The sequence below is a fragment of the Hirundo rustica genome, chromosome 23 (genome assembly GCF_015227805.2).
Source record: "Hirundo rustica isolate bHirRus1 chromosome 23, bHirRus1.pri.v3, whole genome shotgun sequence".
NCBI classification, from domain to species: Eukaryota; Metazoa; Chordata; class Aves; order Passeriformes; family Hirundinidae; genus Hirundo; species Hirundo rustica.
The window spans coordinates 3,210,674-3,233,935 of record NC_053472.1 but is presented as its reverse complement, the minus strand read 5'-3'; the positions used below and the strand labels follow the sequence as shown (position 1 = coordinate 3,233,935).

The following is a 23,262-nucleotide window of genomic DNA, read 5'->3' as shown; positions in this document are numbered from 1 at the left end:
TGAACACAGAGACAGCCACTCTCCTGTTCTCTTTGTCACGTCTGTCTTGCCTTGAAATTCGCAAAATATTCAGAGACTGTTCAAACAGTTCTTGCTCTGTGTGCTGGAAGGCTTCAGAAGGAAGCTATTCCCCAATTTCAATAATATAACTTAGTATAATATTAGTGTATGTAGTGTTATGTATTATAAACATTAAGACACTTTTTAAAGCATGTCATACATAGGGAGCTGGTCACGCTGCACCTGTTAAAATCTGAACAATGGCTGGTTTTGGACACGTTTTAATGGGATTTCTCACTATTCCTGTTTTGCCTCAGAATGTCTGGACCTTGTTTGCTGAGAACAGCCTGTCCCACCAGGCGCTGGTGGCGGTGCTGCATCACTTTGTGCACGTGGGCCAGCACAGAAGAGCCAACGTGCAGCAGAGGGTGTTTGGGCTGCACTCGGCTGGGCTGTACCTGCTGCTGCTGGAGATCCCAGGTGAGCCTCAGGATGTGTCCCCTCATGGCTGGGGACAGCTCAGGGCAGGCAGTGTCGGGTTTGTGACAATTCCAGGTGGAACAAGCGGTGGTGTCGGCCTGATCCCCCTGAAATCCTCGGGGGTGGAGCTGAGCGTGGTGTGAGTGCTGAGCAGTGTCGCAGGCTGCTGGCAGCCTGGCCTCCTGTTACAGAGGGGTTTGGTGGCCTCTCTGCGTCCTGTGACGAGGTGACAGAGGAGCGTGCACAGAGCTGGAACCACACAGGTCCCTCTGCTCTGACAGTCAAGGCAGGAGCTTATTCCTGTTCCTGCTGTGTAACCGGGGAGCATTTCACATTTGGATGGGTTTGTTTGTGAAAGCAAAAACATCAGTTGAAAACAACCAGCAGCTGAGCGTTTCCAGCAGGTTTGTTCACGGCAGGATCCCTTTGTATTCCAGCACGCCCTGAAGTTTTGCTGATCTCCGTGGTGCAGCTGGAAGGGGTCAGTCAGCCGGTGATCCTGCTGGAATGTGTCACTGCTGATGATGGTGTTCAAGCAGCTCTTTATTCTTCTCTTGAACTTTCTTAGGCTCTGTGGAGAGCTCATGGAACCACAAACTGATTTGGGTTGGGAGGGACATTAACTCATCTCATTCCATGGGCAGGGGCACTTTCCACTAGACCAGGTTGCTCCAGCCTGCCATTGAACACTTCCAGGGATGGGATGTGATGCCCAAATGGTTTGATGCTCTCTGTATTTTGTCTGGAAGAGGGCTGATGTTGTCTTTTCTGGGCAGGCAGCATAGCCAACCAGGTGTTCCACCAAGTGATGTTTGATAAATGTCTTCACACCCTGACGAAATGCTGGCCTCAGGAGCTGAGGAAAAGGAAGAAGGGACACACTCAAAGCTCTCAGCCCAATGCCAGAAGGAACAGAAAGAAAGGGAAACCGTGCAGGAATGGCAACGCCAGCGTAAGATATTTGTGCAATCTCTTCAGATGCAAATCCCTATTAATAAGCAAATTGTTGGCAAGATGTTTCTCTTTTTCTGCCAATACAGATGGAAGAGATGTTGGAAGAGGAGGAGGAAGAGGACGGTGAGAATGTTTACTTCTCAACAGAAGATCTTCTCAAAGTCCGCAACGCCATCTTCCTTCTTTTGAAGAACTTCCTGAGACTTCTGCCCAAGTTCTCCCTGAAAGAAAAGCCTCAGTGCATGCAGAGCTGCCTGCAGGTAAGAAAGATCCAGCTTGAGGAGCCTTGTGTCTCCTAACACAAACCTGGGGATGCAGAGCATTGCACTGCCAGGGGTTGCAGCTCTGCCTTCCATCACCTGTGGTGGGAATTTGGAAAATGTGGGAGCAGGTGCCTGCTCTGTGTCTGCCTCTTGTATTGAACACTTGCAAGTGTTTAGTTCATGGAATCAGAAGGGTTTGGGTTAGTAGGGACCCTTAAATCTCGTTTTGTTCCACCCCCTGCCATGGGCAGGGACACCTTCCACTATCCCAGGCTGCTCCAAGCGCTGCCCAGCCTGTCCTTGGACACTTCCAGGGATCCAGGGGTAGCCGCCGCTTGTTCCTGGGGGGAGCTTCTGGGCTTTGGGCTCTGCTTTTTTTCTGCTTCAAGGGAGATACTTAAAGGTTAAACCCGATGGTGTGAGACATCCCAGAGCCCTCCCCTCAGGGGACCGAGCTCAGCTTGGCTCTCTTCCCTTGCAGGTCTTTGTTGAGATGACCAGCTTTGAGCCAGTGCTCCACGAGTTCAAGTTTTCAGCAGCAATGTGAGCAAATAATTCTTAATGTTTATATGATGCTTTCAACAAGTAAAGCCCTCAATGCTTGTGTTATTGTGCTGCTCGTATCAAAATGAAAGTGGCAAATTCTCTTATAAAGATAATTTGAGTGTGTTCCACGTGCTAACAGCAAACAGCATCTTGTCAATATTGGATGCTTCGCAGTCAATGAACTCTTTAATAGTCACAGTTACTCTGATGGGAGATGAAGACGTCTCTTTGCCTTCTTTTCTTAGGGATGTTGATAAAGCCAAGTACATTCCTGAGCTGGCCTATTACGGACTTCACTTGCTGTGTTCCCCTCTGCATGGCTCCGAAGAGAAGGTACAAGTTGAACAGAATCTCTGACATCCTCACAGCAGCACGGAACAGGGGCGGTTGCTTCTTTCCTTCTCTGCATGCCGTTTCTGCTTGTAGGGTTTTTACTTTTCACTTCAGTTTCCCTCTTTGTGCCACTGTTGCTGGGTCACACCTAAGATGGTTTTTTCCTCCCCAGTCCTTGTTCCCTTTGGCTTCTTTGCTGCTGCACTTGTGTGCGGCGAATTCTGCGCTCTGCTGAGTCTTACGACAAATGAATTGAAAACAGCGGAGAGCTGCGGTGGCTTTGGGTCCCTGAATCTCAAGGGGGAGCATTCCAGGTGGCTGCCTGTGCCTGGAATGTTGTGATTCCCTGCTAGATGGAGCTGCAGCACCGCCTGGCAGCGTGTGAGGGGCTGGGCTGTGCCGTGCTCCGTGCGCTCGGTGAGGCTGAGCAGGGCCGGCTCTTGTTCAGAGAGCACTCTGTGATCGTGGAGCAGCCAGTTCTGCCAGGAGCTTTCCACCTTCATTTGTTTAAACTGGCAAGCAAAACAGGGCATCTCCCACTCCCCTGAGTGCTGCTGCTCTGCATGGGGCTGCTGAAGGCTGGGTGTGCCCGAGGTGTGTCTGTGAGTCTGTGTGACCCCCCTGGGCTGGTTCTGAGCCTGCAGCCTGGGAATCAGCAGCTGTCTAGTCAGGAAAGCCTGGAGTACACACTACCCTGGTTATTCCTGAGTGCCAGCCCAGCTCCAGCAGCCCTAGGCCTGTGTGTCTCTGCCTCCTTGGTTTCTCAGTGCAGCACCAGCTTTTTGGAGATGTTGATATTTGTGATGACAGCAAGGTGTAATCGCTCCCCTTCCCAGACCTGCCTCATCTTCCCTGCCTCTCCTGCTTGCTCAGGGAACGTCAGGATCATGAGGCAAGCTGTGGTCCCAAAAAGCGTGGCAAGGGAGGCAGCTTCAAAAGTTCAAGTACACGTGGTCATACAAAACACGCATTTAGCTTAAGACATTTGTGCAAAACCCAGTGAGTTTCTTCACATTGCAAATGTTTCTGGAAAAAAAAAAAAGTTCACAAGAGACTTTGGAGGGGGGACTTTGCCCTCTTGGGAGCTGTTAGTGCTTTCAGAAAGCCCTTCTGGGACCTGGCTGAGCTTGCATGAGAGTGTCGCAGCCAGGAAAAATGATGTGTGTATTTAGAAAGTGTCCTCTTGGAATTTCCCTGCTGGGAGTCACGCTTTGACATGTGCTGCTGTTCGGTTCTGAGCTTGAATCAGAATTATCTCATGACCCTGGAGTGCCCATCCATGGAAAAGAGCCTGCCAACAACCTCTCCTTTCCAGACCCTTCGATGTGTGTTCCAGCGGCTCCTCAGTGTCGTTCTGATGGTGGAGAGCAGAGGGGGTTCCAGGTGTGAGGTCCTGCCCATCACCTCAGCTGTGACCAACGCCAGGAACCAGGCTGTGAAATTCATCAGGTGACGTTGGGAGCTCTGAGCACGGCTGCTCCTTTTCTTCTGCCATGCCTTCGCTTTGCTGTTGAGGTGATAAAGGGATGAGACAAACTGGCGCTGGCTTTGAAGTTGTTTGTGCAAATGAGGCTTAATTAAAATGTCTGGAATGGGAATTTACTGAGCTTGCTGGCACAGGGGGAAGAAGGTGCTGTGGAAAGGACCCGTTCTCTCTATTTTGCTTTGTGTCAGTTCTTCAGGTCTTGTGTTTTACTGCTGAGAATTGTGAAGGAAATGAAAGATTAACGTGGAGCTCATTCCTCCTTAGTTCTTTGCTCTCTCCTGCTTAATGAAATGTTTTGCCTATGTTTGTTCCCCCTGTTGGGGATCCACGTTGTTGGAAGTGTAGTTTGTGCAGAGATCCCCAGACAACATATAAAAGTAGACTGAGAACAAAGAAGCTTTTCATGTTACCCTTCTGCTTGTTACAAAAGTATGGGAAGGAATTATTTTGTGCCTGCGAAGGCAGGTTAATGTGGGAAATGAGGGTGGTTCTCTGAGCATCTCTTGCTGCACTCATGACTCCAGAATCATGGCCACTTTTCCTGACTTTTCAAATGCATTCCAAAAGGAATGTCCTTGATTTTTCCCTCTGCTCTAAACCAGCTTTGTTCAAATCTGCTTCATTCTCTCTCCTGTGCAGTTCTCTGGTAGATGAGCTGAAAGAAGCTGTTTATCCTGTTCTGCGAATATTGCTCCAACATATCTGTACCAAGGTATGCCAAGCTCTGCTGCTTCTGGAGCTGGACAGCTCGTGTGGATGCATTGGAATGTCAATTCATAGTTTAGGAAATCTGTTTTCACAACCTTTTGTAAGGAATGAAAACTCGTGGTGGTGAAGTAGCAGCTGAGGAAGCTGTGATGATTCTCCCGGCTGTTGTTGAATGTGAACATATCAGCTCATTAGATAAAAAAAATACTTCTCTTAAGCCCTGAAATGCCTTTCTGGCATCCAGAGCAGAGCAGTGAAGTATCCCAGGGTGCCCTTGCCCTTGTCTTTCAGGTCCCAGACAAGGCTGATTATCGCACCTACGCTGCCCAGGCCCTGGTGACCCTGCTGGACAAACTCCCTTGTGCAGAGTTCGCTGAATTCATCGCTTGGCTTTATAAATACTCACTCACCAAAGTAAGTGCATCTCCTTGATGCTTTGGAGATGAAGGGCTCAGTCTCAGCACTGAATAGCTCCATCACTGCTGGTACCCAGAGGCAAGAAAACTCCGTGTTCGCTTCCATTAACAGAGCACCTCGGGTGCTTTTTCTTCCTGCAGGTTTGCTACAGAGTGTTTGCTCTTGATGTAGCCTTGGCTTTGTTGGAGCTGCCAGAGAGGAACCCAGGAAGCTCCTTGTCCCTGGATCGTCAGAGCTTCCTAAAGCACAAGTTTTTAGTGCAGGTCATGGTGTTTGGCCGGTGCTCAGACAAAGCCCCCGTGGTCCGGAGCAAAGCTCTCAGCAGCTTTGCCCATTGTCTCGAAATGAAAGCTGCTGCTACCTTGGAGAGCATTCAGGACTTACTGCACAGCTGTGAGTATTGTGGGCACATGAGGTAATGAAAATCATTCTTGAACTTTCAAGGGAATAATTGCTGGGAGGTAGGAGTTGTCAGGAAGTTAAAAGCTGGCACACAGAGTCCTTACGTTTCGTGTCATAATGAGCAGTAATTCATGAGCCTTGTTACTTACGAAGCCTCGTCTTGGGGAGGGATTTATTCTTGTGTGTCGGTTCTAAAGAGATTCCTCTGCGAGGTCCCTTTGAAGGATGTTTACAGACAACCGAAATTGCTCATTGGGAAGAAAAAAAAAAATTAAAAAAAAAACCAAAAAACCAGCAGTTCATTCTTGCCTGACAGCTGATTAAATCTTGAGTTGCCTTTTGCTTCTGCTAAGTTGCTCTGTTCATGACTGGCATTCCGAGCTCCCTCAGGTGGGGCGAAGGCCAGATGGCACGGATCAGAGCCTGCACGCTGCATCCCACGGTTAGATCGCTCGCCCGAACCAAACTTGCACTGACAGAATAGCCAGAATTAAAATATTTTGTTTGATCTCCTTTTTTATTTCTCTCTTTTGGCAGCCTCTGTCCACACAGTGTTGGAAGCAAACGCAAACACTGCGAGTGTGACAGTCAGTGCAGAAGGTATAGAGTCATTCTCTTCCAGTAAGTCTCAGGCTTTTCTTGGCATGCCATTTCCTAAAAATACACCTATCTGTTAAACCTAGGGCATGCACGGGGCTCTCTGTTTAACACTGAACCATCTTCTTGCCAGGTGAATACATACCTTTATTATTCTTCAGCTTTTATCTTTTCTTTCAGCTGCGTCCAGCCATCCGCTGAAGACCTTACCAACTTTCAAAACTATCGAGCTGACAGACAGCAGTGACGCTGCTGGGCCTGATGGTATGTCAGAATTAAAGCAGCCTTTTCAGATAACCTGAAATTAATTGAAGTCAGACTTCCTGAAGTGTATTCATTGTCCATTTCTCAAAGGAAGTGGAGAAAACACTTAGGGGTGATGAGGGGGGTGGAATTGCCAGCCATAAAAAACCCCCCTATTTCCACTTAAGTCTGAAAAATACATTTAATACTGAAATGCTGGTGTCTCTAGGTACTAATGTGGTGGCAACACTTGTTGGAGAGCAGGTAATTTATTCTTCCCAAAAAAAGGAAGGAATTAATGCGGGATATACCGCTTGTAGCTCCATGAATTTCAGGGTAATTAAATCTCTTGCTCCAGTGCACAAAGAACTGGTGTATTTTACTGTGTAAAGCACAGCACCTTTGTAGGCAAGGATCTGTTTCTGTGCAGCATCAGGCTGAAAGCAGAGTGTCACGTGAAATGTCCTGATGCAGCATGGCAGGCTGCCTCTAATTTGTTGATAGCATGAAATCACCGTGCGAGTTGGCTTTTGTGGCCGGGCTCTTCCCCCTTTAAACCTCTCCCTTTCTTTCCCTCTTGGCGTGGAAAAGCTTTTTCTCCCTAACCTTTCGGCCCCTGCCGGGATCTGCGCTCTCAGCTCTCGCTGTTCACCTCCCCTGAACTGCTGACAGTTCAATTCTCTGCTGGCTGCACGTCCTGCAGCGCTGCCTTTGTTCCGCGCTGCTCCTCGCCTGGGATCTCCCTCCCTATCTGCAGGAGCCAGGCTCCAATCTGCCCCCATGGAGAGCTCCTTTTTTTTTCCAGCACGCTCTGCTGCTAAATTCCCTTCATCTGCTCCCTCAGATAGAGAAATCCTCCAGGCCACTCAAGGTATTGTGCATTTCCCCGCTCAGTTGCGGGCTCCTCGTGCCAGAGGATGCCTGGGTTTGTCTCCGATGCCCAGCTGAGCACACGCTTGGCACTTGGCAAAACAAATTAAGGAAAGGCTGGGATGAAAAAAGAACTGTCTGGAGCTCCAGGAGATGCTGGAATCCAGGGCTCTGCGAGGCAGTCAAGGTGCATTAGCAAAGCTGTCTGGCACATGCCTGTGCTTGGCTTATGCCTGTGCTAATTTTGCGCTCCTCCGAAGACCAAACAGCTCGTTGGTTTTTAGAAAAGAAATAAATCTCGGCATGGGGATAGTCAGAACATGCTCAGCGCTCCGGGGCAGAGATAAGAGGGGTGGGGATAACCACGGTGAGGTGTGCACTGCAGAATTCCCTCTGCCCACCAGCATCAAAAATTCCCTTCCCTTGGGAGTTCTCAGCTCTTTAGAACTTGGGGGGGTTTTTTGGTTGTTCTGTTGTTTTTTCTTTTTCCTTTCTCCTTTCTACACCAGAAAAATCAATGTCAAAGTGTGATTATTCGGTCGCCTTCACGAGACTGGAATATTTTCGTGGCAGAATCTTGCAGTGGAAAGGTTCTGTGCTCTTCCTGTGCAGCTGCTCTTGGGATGCACTTAGCTGCCCATTAAGAAAGCCCAAATCAAAGTCCCTTTGCCTCCTTTTGGTAAAAATGTATTTTTAAGCTAGTTTTGCTTAGTTCCCTGTGACTAATCCTATTTTTTAATGGCAACAGGATGGATGTCCATGTGAATCTCTAAGTAACAGATCTCCAAATTTGGCATATCTTTGGGAAATCTGACTTAATGCTGGGAGAAATCTAACAAACAGCAATAAATAGAAGCCTTAAAAGCCATGGTAAAATGCTTGAAGTCCTTATGGCCAGTTAATAGCTCAGTGATTCAAAATGTGAGAAATAATTGATCTGTGTATTCCGTTGTGTGTCATTTAATACCTTATTGCCTCGATGATGTATTTTCTTCCTGCCAACGTGCAGAAACAAGTACGAATATGGCTGTGCAGAGAAAAATCTGAGCCCTGATGTGGCATCCAGGGAGGAGAGATGTGTTCTGGTCTCCTTGCAGCCTCTGAGGTGGTTCTTTGCAGCTGCCATTCCGCAGCCTCAAGGAGTTGCTAAATGGAATCATTTCCCCTCTGTAACGCAACTTTGGTGCTTGATGCTGGTGTGGAGCTCTGAGGCAAAACTCCCAGGAGGTTGTGGGAGTTGTGAGCTCTGCAGAGCCTCCCCTGGCTCTGTGCTGGCTCCTGAGCTCTGCCCAGGTAGCTCTTCCCACAGGTGCCAGGGTTACCTGAGCTGTGCCCAACTCTTCTCATCAGCTCTCAAGGTAGCCTGACACCTTTTGTGTGCACAAATAGGGGTCAGAAATTACAGAGTCGCCTTTTTAAAAAAAAATTTTGCTGCATTTCCCAAGTGATTTGTATCCATTTGTGAAATCAAGATGCAGTTTCAAATGAAAGAAGTGGGGAAGTCATTTGGGTTTGTTTTTCCTTCTGCCTTAGGCCTCGTTCCAGATTGTATTGTGCTTTGTCCAGACCTTCTGAAAGCTTTGGGGAACCATTTGAGTTGGTTTTTGCACTGAGTTTGTGCTGCTTTAGGGTGCTGAGGCCCTGGCACAGGGTACCCAGAGAAGCTGTGGCTGCCCCTGGATCCCTGGAAGTGTCCAAGGCCAGGCTGGAGCAGCCTGGGACAGTGGTGGTGTCCCAAGGGTGGCACTGGATGGCTTTAAGGTCCCTTCCACCCAAACCATCCTGGGATGGTGTGGTTCCAGCTGGTGCTGTGGGTGATTCCTTCTTCTTGGAGCTAATTCCTTTTTATCCTCGTTTTGGATAGGAAAAGAAGTCATGGCCATGCTGAGAGTGAGAGCTGGAGATGAGAAAACCAACGTGAGGAAATCTGCTCTGCAGGTAGGGTGAGGTTTGCATCCTTCCCTGCTCTCAGTGATTACCCAAAACTGTTAAATAATTAATTAGGCCACAGCTCTGCTGCAAACTCTAGTCGCTTTGCCCACTTGTAGCTTCCTGCTCTCCCTGCAGAGCCCCCTTAAAGGCATTAAAGATCTTGTTTACTAGCTCCTGATAAGTAAATAATGCAGGCATAATGATGGAAATTTCTCTAGTACCCTTGCTGGCATTCTGTTATTCCGTCATTTGCAAGGAGAGGCTCTTGTCAAATGTCAATAGGCATTTCAATTAAGAGACTTCCTCATAAACTGAAGCATATTAGCTGCTCAGTTTGTTATGACCTTGTTAGCAAAGGGATTAGGTTGTATCCAGCCTCCTTTTGAGCTCTGTGCTGCTTTCCTTGCTGCTCATTTCTTTAATGAAGTCATTAGTTTTTAAAGGGAGATGCTTCAATGGAAATTTCCTTGTTTTAAGAAAGAGGTGTCTGCTGCTGACTGCCTTCCTCTGTTAGTCCTCTTCACCCCAGCTCTTCCCCCTCAATTCACACACTGATTCGAGCTTCCCAGTTGGGGCTTTGCAATTCACGTTTTAATGCTTTCTGATTAAGAACAAAAAATAAATCCCTTTTCCTTGCTGCCAAGTAAAAGCCGTGGCTCTCACGAGAGGCACGTTACTTTCGAGGGCAAGTTGTGACGTTCTCCCTCTGCAGCTGCTGTTCCAGTGACGACTGGAATGATGTTTTCCGTTTCGTTTTGTTCATTTTACACCTCTGGTTGTGCCCGGCGCTCTCACGAATCGTTAACGCGCCGCCTCGCTCTCGCTCTGGGCGCGAGAAATCTCCCGCGGGGGGTAAATTGTCATTTTTCCTCTTTGCCCCCCGGTGCCCCTGGCGTGGATTCCCCGCTGAGCTGTGCTGCTGTTTGCCTGGCAGGTGTTTGTGAGCATCCTGAAGCACGGGGTGATGCCCTGCACGGCCGAGGACCTGGGCGTGCTGCAGGAGCGCTGCCGCGACCCCGCGGTGTCGGTGCGGAAGCAGGCGCTGCACTCCATCACCGAGCTGCTCCTGGTGAGGGGGAGGCCTTGGAGGGGCCGCCAGAACAGGGGCCAGACAAAAGCCATGAGAATGAAGTGGGTGTTTAGTAAAGGCTTTAACAGATCCACCTCGGGCAGTCAGAGCCTCCCAGGGGCTGCACCCAGCATGGGCGATGAGTTTTTCACACAATTATCAGTTTGGTCCATTTGTGTATCAGGGGTTAATGCTCCAATTACAGCTTCAGGTAATGAAGTCATTCACCCCCAGTTTGCTCCCCCCCAGTTCACTTTTGTTGATGCTTTTTGGGGCCTGAAGCTGTTGGGTGTCTTTGGGTTCCAGCCCCAGAGAATTGTTTTGTTTGGATAAAACGGGAGAGCAGTAGCTGACGCTCCGTATGGAGTTTAGAGTTATTCACTAAAGCAGGATTTGAAAAATATAAAGGTTAAAATCCCAAGGCATCAAGGGGAAAGGGAATTCTGCCATACCTGGGCTGGGGGGAGAGCAGGAGGGACCTCAGCAATCTGTTCTTCCCTCTGGGAGTTGCATTTTGTGACTCTGCTCTAATTCTTTTCGTTACCTTTTGACTCGGAAGTCATGACTCACTCTGATACCTACTTGTGATTTATGCAGAGTGCTTCCAACTGTTGGAAACACTGATTTTTTTTTTTTTTTTTCCTGACTGTTGATTTATGTGTCATGAAGAAAATGTTTATGTTGCTGGCCTTCTCAAGTTAAAAAAAACCCTGAATCACTTTCAGATGCAATGTGTGGATGATAGCAATGCTATATTTTTCTTTCTTTCCTATTTATTCACAAAGGGTTTGTAACTCGAGCTTGGAGCACAGGGTTTATATTAAGCAAAGCTCTTTTTTTTCAGTGCTAAATCATCTGCTGTACAGCCTTATTGCCAACCTGTTATAATTCTTTACAGAGTCTCAAAACAAAGTGTTGCAGTACTTTAGCAGAAACGCCAGGTATTTATCATAGAGATGATTAAAGACCTTGTGATGCTGAGTTTCCCTGTCCCACCTGCTGCCACGCTGCTGGGCTTGATTAAAATTCGAGTTTCAAAGTTTGTAGCTGAACCTGGAGGCCTTTGCTGGTCTTACCCACTCTTTTGGGATCCCCTAATGATTTAAAAATGTGTTTATTCCTCTCAGTCCCAGCACAGCAATGTCCTGGTGCAGAAGGCCTGGCTGAACGGAGTGGTGCCCGTGGTGATGGATGCAGAAAGCTCTGTCCAAGAAAAGGCCTTGGATTGCCTTGATCAGCTCTTGCTGCAACACGTAAAACGTTACAATAAATCCAGGAGTGATGATGGGAGGCAGGAGCTGGCATGGGATCTGCTCTCCCTCTTGTCTTCAGAAAGCCAGGAGCTGAGGTAAGTGCCTTTTTCCCTTCCCTGCCTATGTTAACATTCAGGGATAAAACCCAGAGGGGTTTTTTTCTCACTTCTAATCCCATTAGAATACACAACTTTTCCTTTACAGAAGGAAATTACCTATTGACTGGAGGACTAAGATAAGAGTCTGAGTTTGTCTTCTCATTCCCTGTGTGGCCACAGACTGTGAGGCAGCACAGCTCACACACGCTCTGTTAAAATGCACCTGCTCTCTGCTGGGCGAGGACAAGAAACCAAATTTTTCTCGGGGGTTTCTTTCAAGCTGCCTAAATTCCCTGCTCGAAACCCTCAGTATAGTTCTGGAGGTGGAAGCTTCCACGTTGAGGTGCTTGTGCTGCCCTCCAGCTCCCAGGACAGGGCTGTTGAGCATGGACAAGGAGAGTTCAGCTTTGCTTTGGGTCAGGTGTTTTCACTTGCTGCTCCCGTTACCTGTGCTCTCTCCCAGGACTGAAATGCTCATTGTTGCATCCCGTGCTGGATGCTCTGATGGCACATGAATATTTAAGTCAAATGGAGGAGTTCCTCTGACAGGAGTGAGAGAGGATATATAAAGCAAGAACATCACCTTGTATTAATTCACATGTACAATATGTTACTTGTCTTGTGACAAATCGAATTATCCTGCCTGCCGCAGAACGCCGTGGGAAGGAGAGGGAGAAATGGGATGACACACAGCATGACAAGGACACAACATTGATTAAAGACAGCTGTATATTTATTAGTCAACAGGGCATAATAGCTCAGAAATAGCAGATGAGGCGCTGGTGGTGGGGAGCTGTCACTGCTCTAATTCGGGCCATTTTCTCGCTGGGTTTGCACATTCCTGGCACCTTCTTCCTCCTGACCCCGCAGGACCTTGAGGAATCTCCCAGCTCTCCCAGCGTGGAGTAGATAATCAGTGCAGAAAAATGAGCAGGCTGTGATGCCTGGCATGGCTCTGCTGTCCCTTCATCCCTGGGAGTCCTCAAGGCCAGGCTGGATGGGGCTCTGAGCACCCCAGATGAGTGGAAGCTGTCCTCACCCATGGCAGGGGGTGGAATGAGATCATCTTCAAGGTCCCTTCCAATTTAGGCCATTCTTTGACTGGGTATTAAATAACAGCTGCTGGAAAGTCTTGGTTACAAACTGCTGGAATTATAATTTCCTGGTGTGCCGTGGGACCAGTGGGACTTTCTGTCTTACTGCCCCAGATCCCAACATCCGTGCAGGGATGCCAGGTGTGCGGTGAAAACAGGTGTAAGCGTGGAAGTTTTCAGCGTGAATTGTGGGAATGCCGGGCAATAGCAGCTTTGTTGTGCTGGCCAGTGAAAGTTGGATTTTCCTGGCTGTTTTCTTTATTCCTCCCTGAGCTCTCCTCTCCTCCCTGCAGCCGTTACCTGAACAAAGCCTTCCTTATGTGGGCCAAGCAGAACAAGTTCACCTCCACTTTCATCAATAGCGTCATGTCTCACGTGGACACAGAGCATTCCAGGGCAGCTTGGATGCTGCTTGCCAAGGTGGCAGGTTCTTCCCCCAAGCTGGATTATTCCAAGGTCATCGAATCCTGGGGCAGCGTCAGCAGGTCAGTGTGTGTGCTTTGAACTCCATTCCGCCCGGGAGCCCTCAGTGCCCTTCCACACACGGCCTTTTAGCTGCTGAAATCCCAGCTCTTTCTTCCAGCCGTGACTTCTGCAGCTGGAAATCCAGCAGAGGCCTGGAGATCCGTGCAGTATCCAGCTCCTTCCTCAGCCTCTCTTGAGTTTCCATTGGCTTTGACGTGCATGTCCCAGATGAGAGCGTTGCTCAGCTGCGGTTTGGAGTGCCTCAGCGCTCGCTGTTGGTTTTCCAGGCAGCAGGACACGAGCGGTGGCACCGTGGGACACGTCCTGTGTGTCATCGGGCACGTGGCCAAGCACCTCCCCAAGAGCAGCTGTGAGGGGCTGAAGGGTGAGTGACCCTGGCCCCCTGCAGAGGTTTTGTGCCCCCATAAACCCTTGAAAAGCTGGGGAAACGCTGGGTTTTTTTGTGTGGTCTCATCCCCAGAGAACATCCAGAGCTGGCTGAAGGAGTCTCAGTGTCCCCTGGAGGTGATCAGCCCGGCTGTGGAGACCCTGCAGAAGCTCTGCCAGGCCTCTGCAGCTGCACCAGAGGAGGCACAGGTGGGGCTTCAAATCCACCTTTTAAAATAGCCTGTTCCCCGCTCAGGGGGTGTCTGCTGCTGTCTCCAGGCTGTGAGATGATGAGTTTAAAAAAAAAAAAAAGGGCTCTGACTCCAGCAGCTCGAGCCTGCTCTGCTCAGCTCGGTCTCTTTGCTGCACAAGATCCTGAGGCTGAGCCTGGCCTCGTAAGAAATCTTCTGCTCTCAAATATGTTCCCCCACACACACACACCTCTGAGATGCCTTGCTTTTGCCTTCTGTCCGAGTTTACAGAATTCCTAAAGGAAATTCCCCAAAGGAAACCTGTTGCTGTGCTTGGTCCAGTTTGAAGCCACAGATTTATGCTGTGGTCTCTGACTATTCTCCATCAGAGCTGCTGGAAATACACGTATTTCCTAGACCCCTTCCTGGAGATCAGTCAGGGAGTTAATAACCTGCTGATAACTTTTTTCTGCCTCCATTTGTTTTATGCCATGGCTCTGTTCTGCTCCCATAGTGGGACGTTGGGCTGTATTTTGTTGGTAAAATAAAGATCTCAGCCTGGACACAATTGCAGAGAAGCTCAAATTGATGCAGGTCTCTGTCCCTAATGCTTTCTCTTCGTGTCTGTTTTATATTTCTCTTTCAGTGTAGGTGACAGCTATTTTATAATAAGCATCCCAATCAAGTTTAGTGAATAATGGGCCGACCTGAGCGCTCTGTGCCTCAGAAGCCAGGGTGGGGTGATGGTTTCTGGTTTATTTAAACTGACAATCAGAAAATCCTCCCCTGTAGCTACAGCCAGCACGGAGTGTTGGCTTAAATTAAAGTGCAGATGTTCCTGTAGTTGGTCGCTTCATCAGATCTAGCAGCTATCATTTATACTTGTATTTGGTTATTAAAATTACCACTTTTAGCTGGTAATTTTAACACCACTTTCTTGCTTATTTTAGCTGGTGGAAAACCAGAACTGATGCTTTATATTCCCCACAGTGTGGTAGATAATCAGCTTTTCCCGTGTTTCCCCTCCACTCTTTGGAATTCACATCGTGTTTTCTTTGTTAATGGAGCTGCTTTTTTCGAGCAACATCTAAAAATTCCCACAGACACCTCCAGTGTGTTGGGTGCACATGAAACAGTCGCCTAAATCCTTTTTGTTTAAGTCTGTGTGATTTCTATAACGAAGTAAACTTGGGCCTGTGGATCATTAAAAGCCGGATTTTCCAAGGTGTTTTGACACTTGCACACATCCTTTGATGTGCAGGGAGAATTTTAAAGCTCTGAGGCACTGTCAGATTGATTTTAATGGGATCCAGATTATTAAAAGCACATAAGAGACTTTGATATTCGGGATTCACGTGCGGACAGGTATTACGGCTGCCTTTTGTTTAATTAATAAAACGTCGAATTGATTTTGTTTAATTACGGAACAGGAGCTGCTGAACCAGGTGTGTGGAGATTTGGTATCCACCTGTGAGAGCTACATCTCCAATATAGTCCTCAAGGAGGATGGAGCAGGGCAGCTGCAGGAAGACCTCTTGGTAAGTTTGGGGGTTATAATTTTAAATAATCCCCTTCGCGGGTTGTTTAAAGGGTGCAGGTGTGCTTGGAGCTGCTGTTCCTCAAACTCCATGCCAAGAACTGGGATAATGGGAATGTGCATGGCCTGTGTTTGTGGTGAATTCTTGTATTTAAGGGCCTGGGAGCCCACAGCAGTTTTACACAGCTCCAGTTGCTTTAAGGATATGGCACCCCATGTATTTTTAATGTAGACGTGGGTTTTTTTCCTTGCTTTTCCACTCCACCTCCTCAGATGTTTGGGAGAGCGGCTTGTGAAAGGCATGGAATGCTTTGAGAAGTGTTTCGGTTTCATTAGATGTGGGGGGGTGTTGGAGGATGTTAAACACACCCACCCAGAATTTCTGTTCCAAAGCCTCCCCTTCTGTTCTCCAGCCAGAGCCTGGAAAGGATTGAGGGAATTTTGAGTTGTTTTCAGAGGAGAACCGACTCCTGCTGGCTTAGCAAGCCATATGAAGAGCAACTGAGGGAGCTGGGGTTGTTCAGCCTGGAGAAAAGGAGACTCAGGGGTGACCTCCTCACTCTCTACAACTTCCTGAAGGGTGGTTGTAGGCAGCTGGGGTTGGTCTCTCTCCAGGCAGCACTGACAGAATGAGAGGGCACAGCCTCAAGCTGCATCAAGGGAAATGTAGGTTGGACAACAGGAAAAAGTTTTTCACAGCAAGAGTGATAAAGTACTGGAGTGATGTGCCCGGGGAGGTGATGGAGTCACCATCCCTGGATGTGTTTAAGGACAGGCTGGATGTGGCACTCGCTGCCAGGGTTTAGTTGAGCTGTTGGGGCTGGGTTGGACTCGATGATCTCGGAGGTCTCTTCCAACCTGGTGATTCTGTGATTCTGTGAACCTGCAGCTCAGCCACTGCCTTTTGACTGCAGCGCTGCTTTCTCTCTGCAGGTGAGACACCTCTTCCTCCTGGGCGAGGCTGCCCAGCTGTGCCCGGCCAAGGTGGGCAAGCACGTCTTCCTCCTGGTGCAGTCCATCCTGGCCTCTTCTGGCAGCAAGGACCAACGTGAGCCGCTCTCCTCCTGCCTCCAGCTTGGCCTTTCCAGGCACCACAGTGTGCCAGGCCGTGTTTCCATCCCTGACCTGTTCTTTTCCAGTGTCTGCCTGCACGGACGGTGAGGAGATGCCCGGCTCCCAGGCGCAGCTCAGCGGCTCGGCCATGCCTGCCGTGGTCAGGGCTCACGCGCTCATCACTCTGGGTAAGTGCCACCCTGCCCTAGGAACGGGCCTCTCTGGGGCTCAGCACTGCTGGTGGAGCTCTGCCCAAAATCCTGGGGAAAAGGAGGCTCAGGGGGGACCTTGGCATTCTGCAATGCCCTGAAAGGAGGGAGGAACCCGGGATCGGGGGACAGGACAGGAGGAAACGGCCTCCAGCTGTGCCAGGGCAGGTCCAGGTTGGACAGGAGGAAGAATTTCTCCATGGAAAGGGTTAAACACTGGAAGGGGCTGCTCAGGGAGGTTTGGAGGTGTCCAAGGAACACCTGGACGTGGCACTCGGAGCTCTGAGCTGGGTGACAAGGTAGGGATCAGCCACAGGTTGGACTCAGTGATCCCAGAGGTCTTTTCCAACCTAAATAATCCCATGTAAAGCTCTGGCAGTTGTGACAGAGAGCCCCATTGCTCTGTTGGCATTAGCCCAGCTCGGAGCTTTTAGCAATGCAAATATCCATGGAAACAAGTTGGGCAAACCAGCAGAACCCTGCCAGCTCTGCTGCTCCAGGTGGTTAATGCATTAATAGTGATCAATAATTGGCATTGTCCCCCCGAGCTGGGCTGTCCTGGCACTCAGAGCTGGGTGCTGAAGGATCGTCTCACTCGCAGTGAGATGCTCCAGAGTGGGTGAGGAGAACTTGGTGCTTTTGATGTGGCTTAGAGCAGAATGACTGCACTCAAATCCTTGTTCTCCTCAACGGGAGTGAAGTGCTGCTTCCAGAGGAGCCTGGCCAGCTGCACTCCCAGGATTCTGAGGGATACCAAGTGAAAGTTTTGGGTTTTAATACTTCCGTGGTTAGGAACAAGTTTCTTTTGCACACAGGCAGCGTTATTCTTCCCTTAATTGCTTTGGAAAGTTTAATACTTTTGTGCAGAGCTTGGGAACAGGGAGAAGCGATGTTAGAACTATTGCAGGCTATTTTATTTTAGGCTGGTTCAGTGATGCTCTCAGAGGTGGGTGTCTCCCTGCTATGCCTATGACAGCTGGGGCTGTTCTTTTTAGCTGCTTTGAATAATACCCTGTACACAGAAATAGTTTGGTGTGAAGGAGGGAATTTGGCATAGAGACCCACTCTGTAGGTCTAAGGGGAGTTTGGAAGAACTTGAAGTACCATCTCCCTGAGAGATCGTGCAGATTGCTCATCAAGTTCCAGCATGAGCTTCTTGTTTATTCCCTTGTTTACTTCCTGGTTCCTTCCCTGGCTCGTTTTGAAGCTGGGCTGGGCTGGTTGGAGAGGAGAATTTACTCCCAGCTCTGCTACTCTGGTGATGCCTTGGAGTGGCCACCTGGAACAGAGGCCAGACAGAGTCAGAGAATAAAGTGGGTTTTTATTAAATGCCCTTAACAGATCCACTTTGGGCAGTCAGAGGCTGCACCCAGGATGGGTGATGAGTTTTTCACACAATTATAAGTTTGGTCCATTTGCATATCAGGGGTTAGTGCTCCAATTACAGCTTCAGGTAATGAAGTCATTCACCCCCAGTTTGCTCCTCCCCAATCCACTTTTGTTTATAATTTTGGAGGCCTGAGGCTGTTGGGTGTGCTTGCACCACAGGCCCAGGGGATTTGCTTTGTCTGAGCAAAATGTGAAGAGTTAACTGCATTTTATATGGAGCTCCCAGCTGTGGGGAGACAGAGGCAGTCTAAAGGCAGTCCTGCCCCCGAGACATTGCAGCACAGGATCCAAAAACCACAAAAGCTGAAATCCTAAGGTGTCATTGTTAGGGCGGTCATGACACACAGAGTGACACCATAAAAGTTCAGGAGGCTCTTTATTACAGCCCCATGCTGTCTTTTTTACAGTTTTTACAAACCTCGAGGGCACCTTCTAATTGGTTAATGGCTTTCTTGTTAATTATTCTGTTGGTTAGTAAAAGGTATTTTACTTGTCCATCGAATCTATCTGTTCTTGGACTGTTTCCATATTTTCTTTACTGATTCTCATGGGACAAATCCCTTGTTATTACAGGTGCACTTATTTTTCACCCTCAGAACAGATTGTTGTGTTAAAGGAGCTTCTCATTCTCAAAACAGCTTCATGTGGGAACTTCCAGATTGCTTGTTAGCTGCACTTAGAAGAAATGACAGGCCAGCTTTCTACCCTGTTCCTACACTGAGGCACCACTGGTGTTGCTCCCCACAGGAGGAGCTGGCCAGGGAGTGCGTCTTCCATAGAGCTATGCACTAGTGCAGCACAGGGTCTGAAAAACACAAAACCTAAAGCCCTGAGGTGTTGCTCCCCTCAGTGAAGCTGTGCCTGCAGCACGAGGAGCTGGCCAAGAAGGCCATCTTCCACACAGAGCTATGCACTAGTGCAGCACAGGATCTGAAAAACATAAAAACTAAAGCCCTGAGGTGTTGCTCCCCACAGGAGGAGCTGGCCAGGGAGTGCATCTTCCACAGAGCTATGCACTAGTGCAGCACAGGGTCTGAAAAACACAAAACCTAAAGCCCTGAGGTGTTGTTCCTGCAGGGAAGCTGTGCCTGCAGCACGAGGAGCTGGCCAAGAAGTGCATCTTCCACACAGAGCTATGCACTAGCACAGCACAGGGTCTGAAAACCACAAAAGCTGAAATCCTGAGGTGTTGTTCCCCGCAGGGAAGCTGTGCCTGCAGCACGAGGAGCTGGCCAAGAAGTGCATCGCGGCGGTGGCGCGGGAGCTGCAGGTGTCGCCGGCCGTGGCCGTGCGCAGCAACGCGGCCATGGTGCTGTGCGACCTGTGCGTGCGCTACACCTCGCTGGGGGACAGATACGTGCCCAACATCTCCCTGTGCCTGCGGGACCCCCACCCCTTCATCCGCAGGCAGACGCTGATCCTGCTCACCAGCCTGCTGCAGGTGAGGCTGCTGCGCCGCTCTGGGGGCTTGCCCCGTGGTCGGGGACGCGCCGCGGGCTGGGTTGTTCTGGCTGCTTTTGCGGCCGGTGTGGAAAAGGAAGTGCGCTTTCTTGGTTATAATTTTTAAAAAGTTTAGTAGAAGGGGCAATTAGGAGGCGGAAATGCAGCAAATAGTTGAATGAATAAGTCTTATTATTAAATAATAGTTAAAATTGAAGCAAATCGTTAAATTCGTAAGCGATTGCAATTAGCCAAGAGCACGACTTACTGACAAAGGTTTGGTTCCTTAAAAGCACCGGCCTGCTGCGTGTTCATAGATCCCCATGCATGATTCAAACATTCCTCTGGAGTTTAGATGTCCTTCTGCTTAGGTTCAACGCCCCCTCCCAACCATTTGACCTTCATATCAATCTTCTTGTGGCTCATTCAGTCTCACATCCCCTGATAACAGGGGTTCAGTAAATTCCTCCCCTGAAGCTCTGGTCACTGCCATCCTCATCTGGATAAAATAATCCAGGAATGTGGGGAGGTTTCTGATTATCTTTTCCGTTCTCTGGGTTCTATGAACAAAAGCAGTCTTTATTTTAATACCTTGCTATAGCCTAAGAAACATATCTATTTGTCGCGCTACTCTTTCTAATTTTCATTAATAGCAGAAATAAAAGAAACTACATTAATACAGCAAAGCCTTCCAACATTATACATAGGGCATTCATTTTAACATTTGCAAAAAGCCGACTTTATAATGTGTATTTATAACACTATGGTATTAGCAGGAATGTTTTCCAACTACCATGTAGGAAAGAGATCACCAATCTAATAATTTTTGATAATGCTCTGTTAAGCTGAGTTTCCTAAATAGCTTCAAGCAGCTTTAGAGGAGGGAGGCAGCTTTGGCCAAACTGTGCGTGCATCTTCACACCCTGAAAAATGGTCACGTTTCTGCTGAGCTTATTTGGGCCTGTGTGCAAACAGAGTTAAAACTCTGCCTTCAAATCAGCATCAGTCTGTCCTCTGCATTTGTACAACCTGGTGGCTTTGTAGTGAAACTTGCAACACTCCTGTCCCGACAGCAAGAGTTTATTCCAATTGCAGTAATGCCACAGTATTGACCTTGTTGGTGTTGGGTTTTTTATTGTTGAAGGAACATCAGTTTCTGTATTGGATCATGTAGAAATTATAATGTTAAAAAAAAAACAAACCCCCAAACCAGTTCATAGTCAAGGCAAAGTGGGCTGAGCCTCGGTGCCTCTGCGCCGTGCCTGATGGCTCAGAAATTAATTAATCCTAAGTGAGGGGTGTTAAAATCTGGGTTTAGTTACTGGCTTTTCTGCAGTCACATCAACAACACCCAGCTCTGTTGGATAATGAGGTTATTTTTAGTCAGTGGTTGCCCCTTTTCTCATCTCGGTTCCTTTGAACTCCCTCCCGTTTCACTCCTCCATCAATGGCTGTAACAAACACCACAACGCCTTTTTTTTTCCTCCTGCTGTCTCTGCTGATTGTTCTGGAGGTGTGAATGTTGAGAGGCTGGAGATGTTTACCCGCCCAAAGTTCACTTGAGGGCGGGTTTGGAGTGTTTGGCTCTGAAAACAGTGTTGAAGAGCACACCTGCCATGGGGTGGCAGAGCAGATTTTTCATTTTTATACTTCATTCTTCATACCTGGGGTAAACCTCGACATGCTGCTGTGGCATTTATGTTGCTTAGAGCATCCCCCAAAACACTTGGGGTTGTTTTGGGGTTTATTTTATGAGCCTCTGGCTGAGGTTTTACAGCTTGTGCATTTGCCTGACTACAGTTTGGAGGTTGACACTGAGTTTTCCTGGTTTGGGTTGTTGATTTCTGATTTTCACAGGAGGAGTTTGTGAAATGGAAGGACTGTCTCTTCTTTCGGTTTGTCAGTGTCCTGGTGGATCCAAACCCAGACATTGCCAGGTAAAAATCTCAGCTGTGAAATGATGGAGGAGTTGAAGGTCAGAGATGTCTCAAAACCTGTCTCAGTCTTGGCACCCTCGCACTGTGAGGAGAAATTCCAGTGCTGAAGCAGATTATCCCACTACCCTCTGTACTCCCTTGAGGGTCTGCAGTGGTGGCAAAGAGGTGTTGAACCTTTCTCCACTTTTAAAAGTCCCAAAGTGTGTCCTTGGCTGTCCTCAAAACGTGCAGCTCTGCTCTATTTAGGACTCGCTTTTCCAGAAAAAAGGGAATTTTTGAGACAGACCCTTATGAAATCTTCCTCGTGGTTTTCTGACGGGCTGTGTCTCAGGTGCTGGGTCTGTTTTAGGACCAGGAGTAAATATTTTGTTGGAGTTTCCTTTTCCTTATATTGCGTGCCTTGCCTTTGCAGCCTGCTGCCACATCTTGTAATTGTCAGAGGAGTGACCTGTCAAATGATGTGTCAGAGGAATTATGCACTCTGATTTTAAGGGCACGTTTATGAAGTTTTTGGAGGTTTCAAGGTCTCCAGCTGCTGTGTTGTGTGAGAAATGAGTAGGGCAGGTTTGGGAGGTCATGTAGGGATTGGGGATACAAAGGAGGATTGGACACCTTGCTGCTCCTTTCTGCCTGGAACAGTCAATCTGAGATGGATATTTCCAGAACCATCAACTTTTATGTCAATTCCCACTCGCATTTCCTTTTCAGTGTGTTTTTGAGATCTCAAAATGTCTTTCCAGTAGATGGAGACATTGCAGCATCCTGTTCCTCCCATTTCTTTGGGAGCCTTTTCCTTTGCATCTGCGTTTAGAGGCTGCATCCAGACAAAACCACATTCTTCTGGGTTTGCCTTGCAGCTCTTGCAGGACCTTTGGTGAACAACTTGTTGCTGAGCACTGTGTCTCAGCCACAGTGGAGCTCAAGTTATTTAAAGAATTAAAATGTTGTGCCTGGATTCAAGTTGAGGTTTATTTCTGACTCGGTTTGCTTTAATGGCTGTAAAAGTAAGGAGTGCTGTGAGTGCTGGAAATGTCTGTCCCTCTGACAAAAGGATGGACGTCAGCTGGCTGGGCAAGAATTAAATTTGGTGTTGAGGGAGACTCGGCAGAGGAAAACCATCCTCCTGCCTTGAGGGCCCTTCACAGCTTCAGGAGTGGCTTTTGGAAATCATCCAGTGATGGTTTCTTTCTTCTCCTCCCCTCCAGGTTTGCAGAGTTCTGCCTGGTGCATCTCTTGCTGAAGAGGAACCCCGTGATGTTCTCCCAGCACTTCATCGAGTGCATCTTCCATTTCAACAGCTACGAGAAACACCAGAAGTACAACAGGTTCCCCCAGAGCCTGCGGTCAGTGGGGCACATTCCTCTCTGATTTTTGCTAGATTATGGGCTGCAGCTCTCCGTGGCAGCGCAGCATTCGTGTCACTTGATAATTATCCACGCCACAGAGCGAAGGGAGCCGGGGGAAGCGGTGGCTGAGTTGTGTCCTGCCTTCCCTGTGACACTGCTGCGTGTAATTTGTGGGACTGTGTGCTGTCCTGACGGGTTTATGGCTTTTCGAAGCGACGTGCAAATATCCCCGGCTGATTTAAGGTCTCGTTATTCCTGGGAGCTGGCATAATGTGTTTTGGGCCTCTGTAAAAATGTCGTGCTCTGCCACAGGGAGAAGCAGCTCTTCTCTCTGAAGGGGAAGGATAACAAGGAGAAGAGGATGAGGATCTACACCTTCCTGCTGGACCATTTCACGGATGAGCAGAGGTTCAGCATCACCACCAAGATCAGCCACAACATCCTAGGTAAGGGTCTGCCTTTCAAAATTCTGGCAAACAAAAAACTGGGGCCTGTGTGAACGCTCCTGATCCAGGTGTTTTTATCTTCCTGGCTTCCCCATCACTGCTGCTTCTGGAAAAACA

At 48.5% G+C, this 23,262-nt stretch overlaps 1 protein-coding gene across 3 annotated transcripts in view; it reads left to right on the top strand.

Moving 5' to 3' along the window:
* The window catches only part of NCAPD3 (non-SMC condensin II complex subunit D3), a 30,937-nt gene that overhangs the window by 1,395 nt on the left and 6,280 nt on the right, over positions 1 to 23,262 (top strand). For 2 of the 3 annotated variants that reach the window (XM_040085027.1, XM_040085026.1), the window contains exons 3-26: positions 318 to 480; positions 1,257 to 1,432; positions 1,521 to 1,694; positions 2,179 to 2,240; positions 2,489 to 2,576; positions 3,892 to 4,025; positions 4,702 to 4,774; positions 5,062 to 5,184; positions 5,328 to 5,580; positions 6,127 to 6,210; positions 6,367 to 6,450; positions 9,164 to 9,237; positions 10,166 to 10,300; positions 11,428 to 11,648; positions 13,039 to 13,230; positions 13,498 to 13,595; positions 13,692 to 13,807; positions 15,219 to 15,326; positions 16,259 to 16,373; positions 16,465 to 16,566; positions 19,179 to 19,417; positions 21,274 to 21,353; positions 22,559 to 22,696; positions 23,012 to 23,145. In XM_040085027.1, the coding sequence (XP_039940961.1) occupies positions 318 to 480; positions 1,257 to 1,432; positions 1,521 to 1,694; positions 2,179 to 2,240; positions 2,489 to 2,576; positions 3,892 to 4,025; positions 4,702 to 4,774; positions 5,062 to 5,184; positions 5,328 to 5,580; positions 6,127 to 6,210; positions 6,367 to 6,450; positions 9,164 to 9,237; positions 10,166 to 10,300; positions 11,428 to 11,648; positions 13,039 to 13,230; positions 13,498 to 13,595; positions 13,692 to 13,807; positions 15,219 to 15,326; positions 16,259 to 16,373; positions 16,465 to 16,566; positions 19,179 to 19,417; positions 21,274 to 21,353; positions 22,559 to 22,696; positions 23,012 to 23,145 (3,166 nt within the window). The remainder of the gene's footprint in view (positions 1 to 317; positions 481 to 1,256; positions 1,433 to 1,520; positions 1,695 to 2,178; positions 2,241 to 2,488; positions 2,577 to 3,891; positions 4,026 to 4,701; positions 4,775 to 5,061; positions 5,185 to 5,327; positions 5,581 to 6,126; positions 6,211 to 6,366; positions 6,451 to 9,163; positions 9,238 to 10,165; positions 10,301 to 11,427; positions 11,649 to 13,038; positions 13,231 to 13,497; positions 13,596 to 13,691; positions 13,808 to 15,218; positions 15,327 to 16,258; positions 16,374 to 16,464; positions 16,567 to 19,178; positions 19,418 to 21,273; positions 21,354 to 22,558; positions 22,697 to 23,011; positions 23,146 to 23,262) is intronic. The other variant, XM_040085028.1, reaches the window with a different exon arrangement.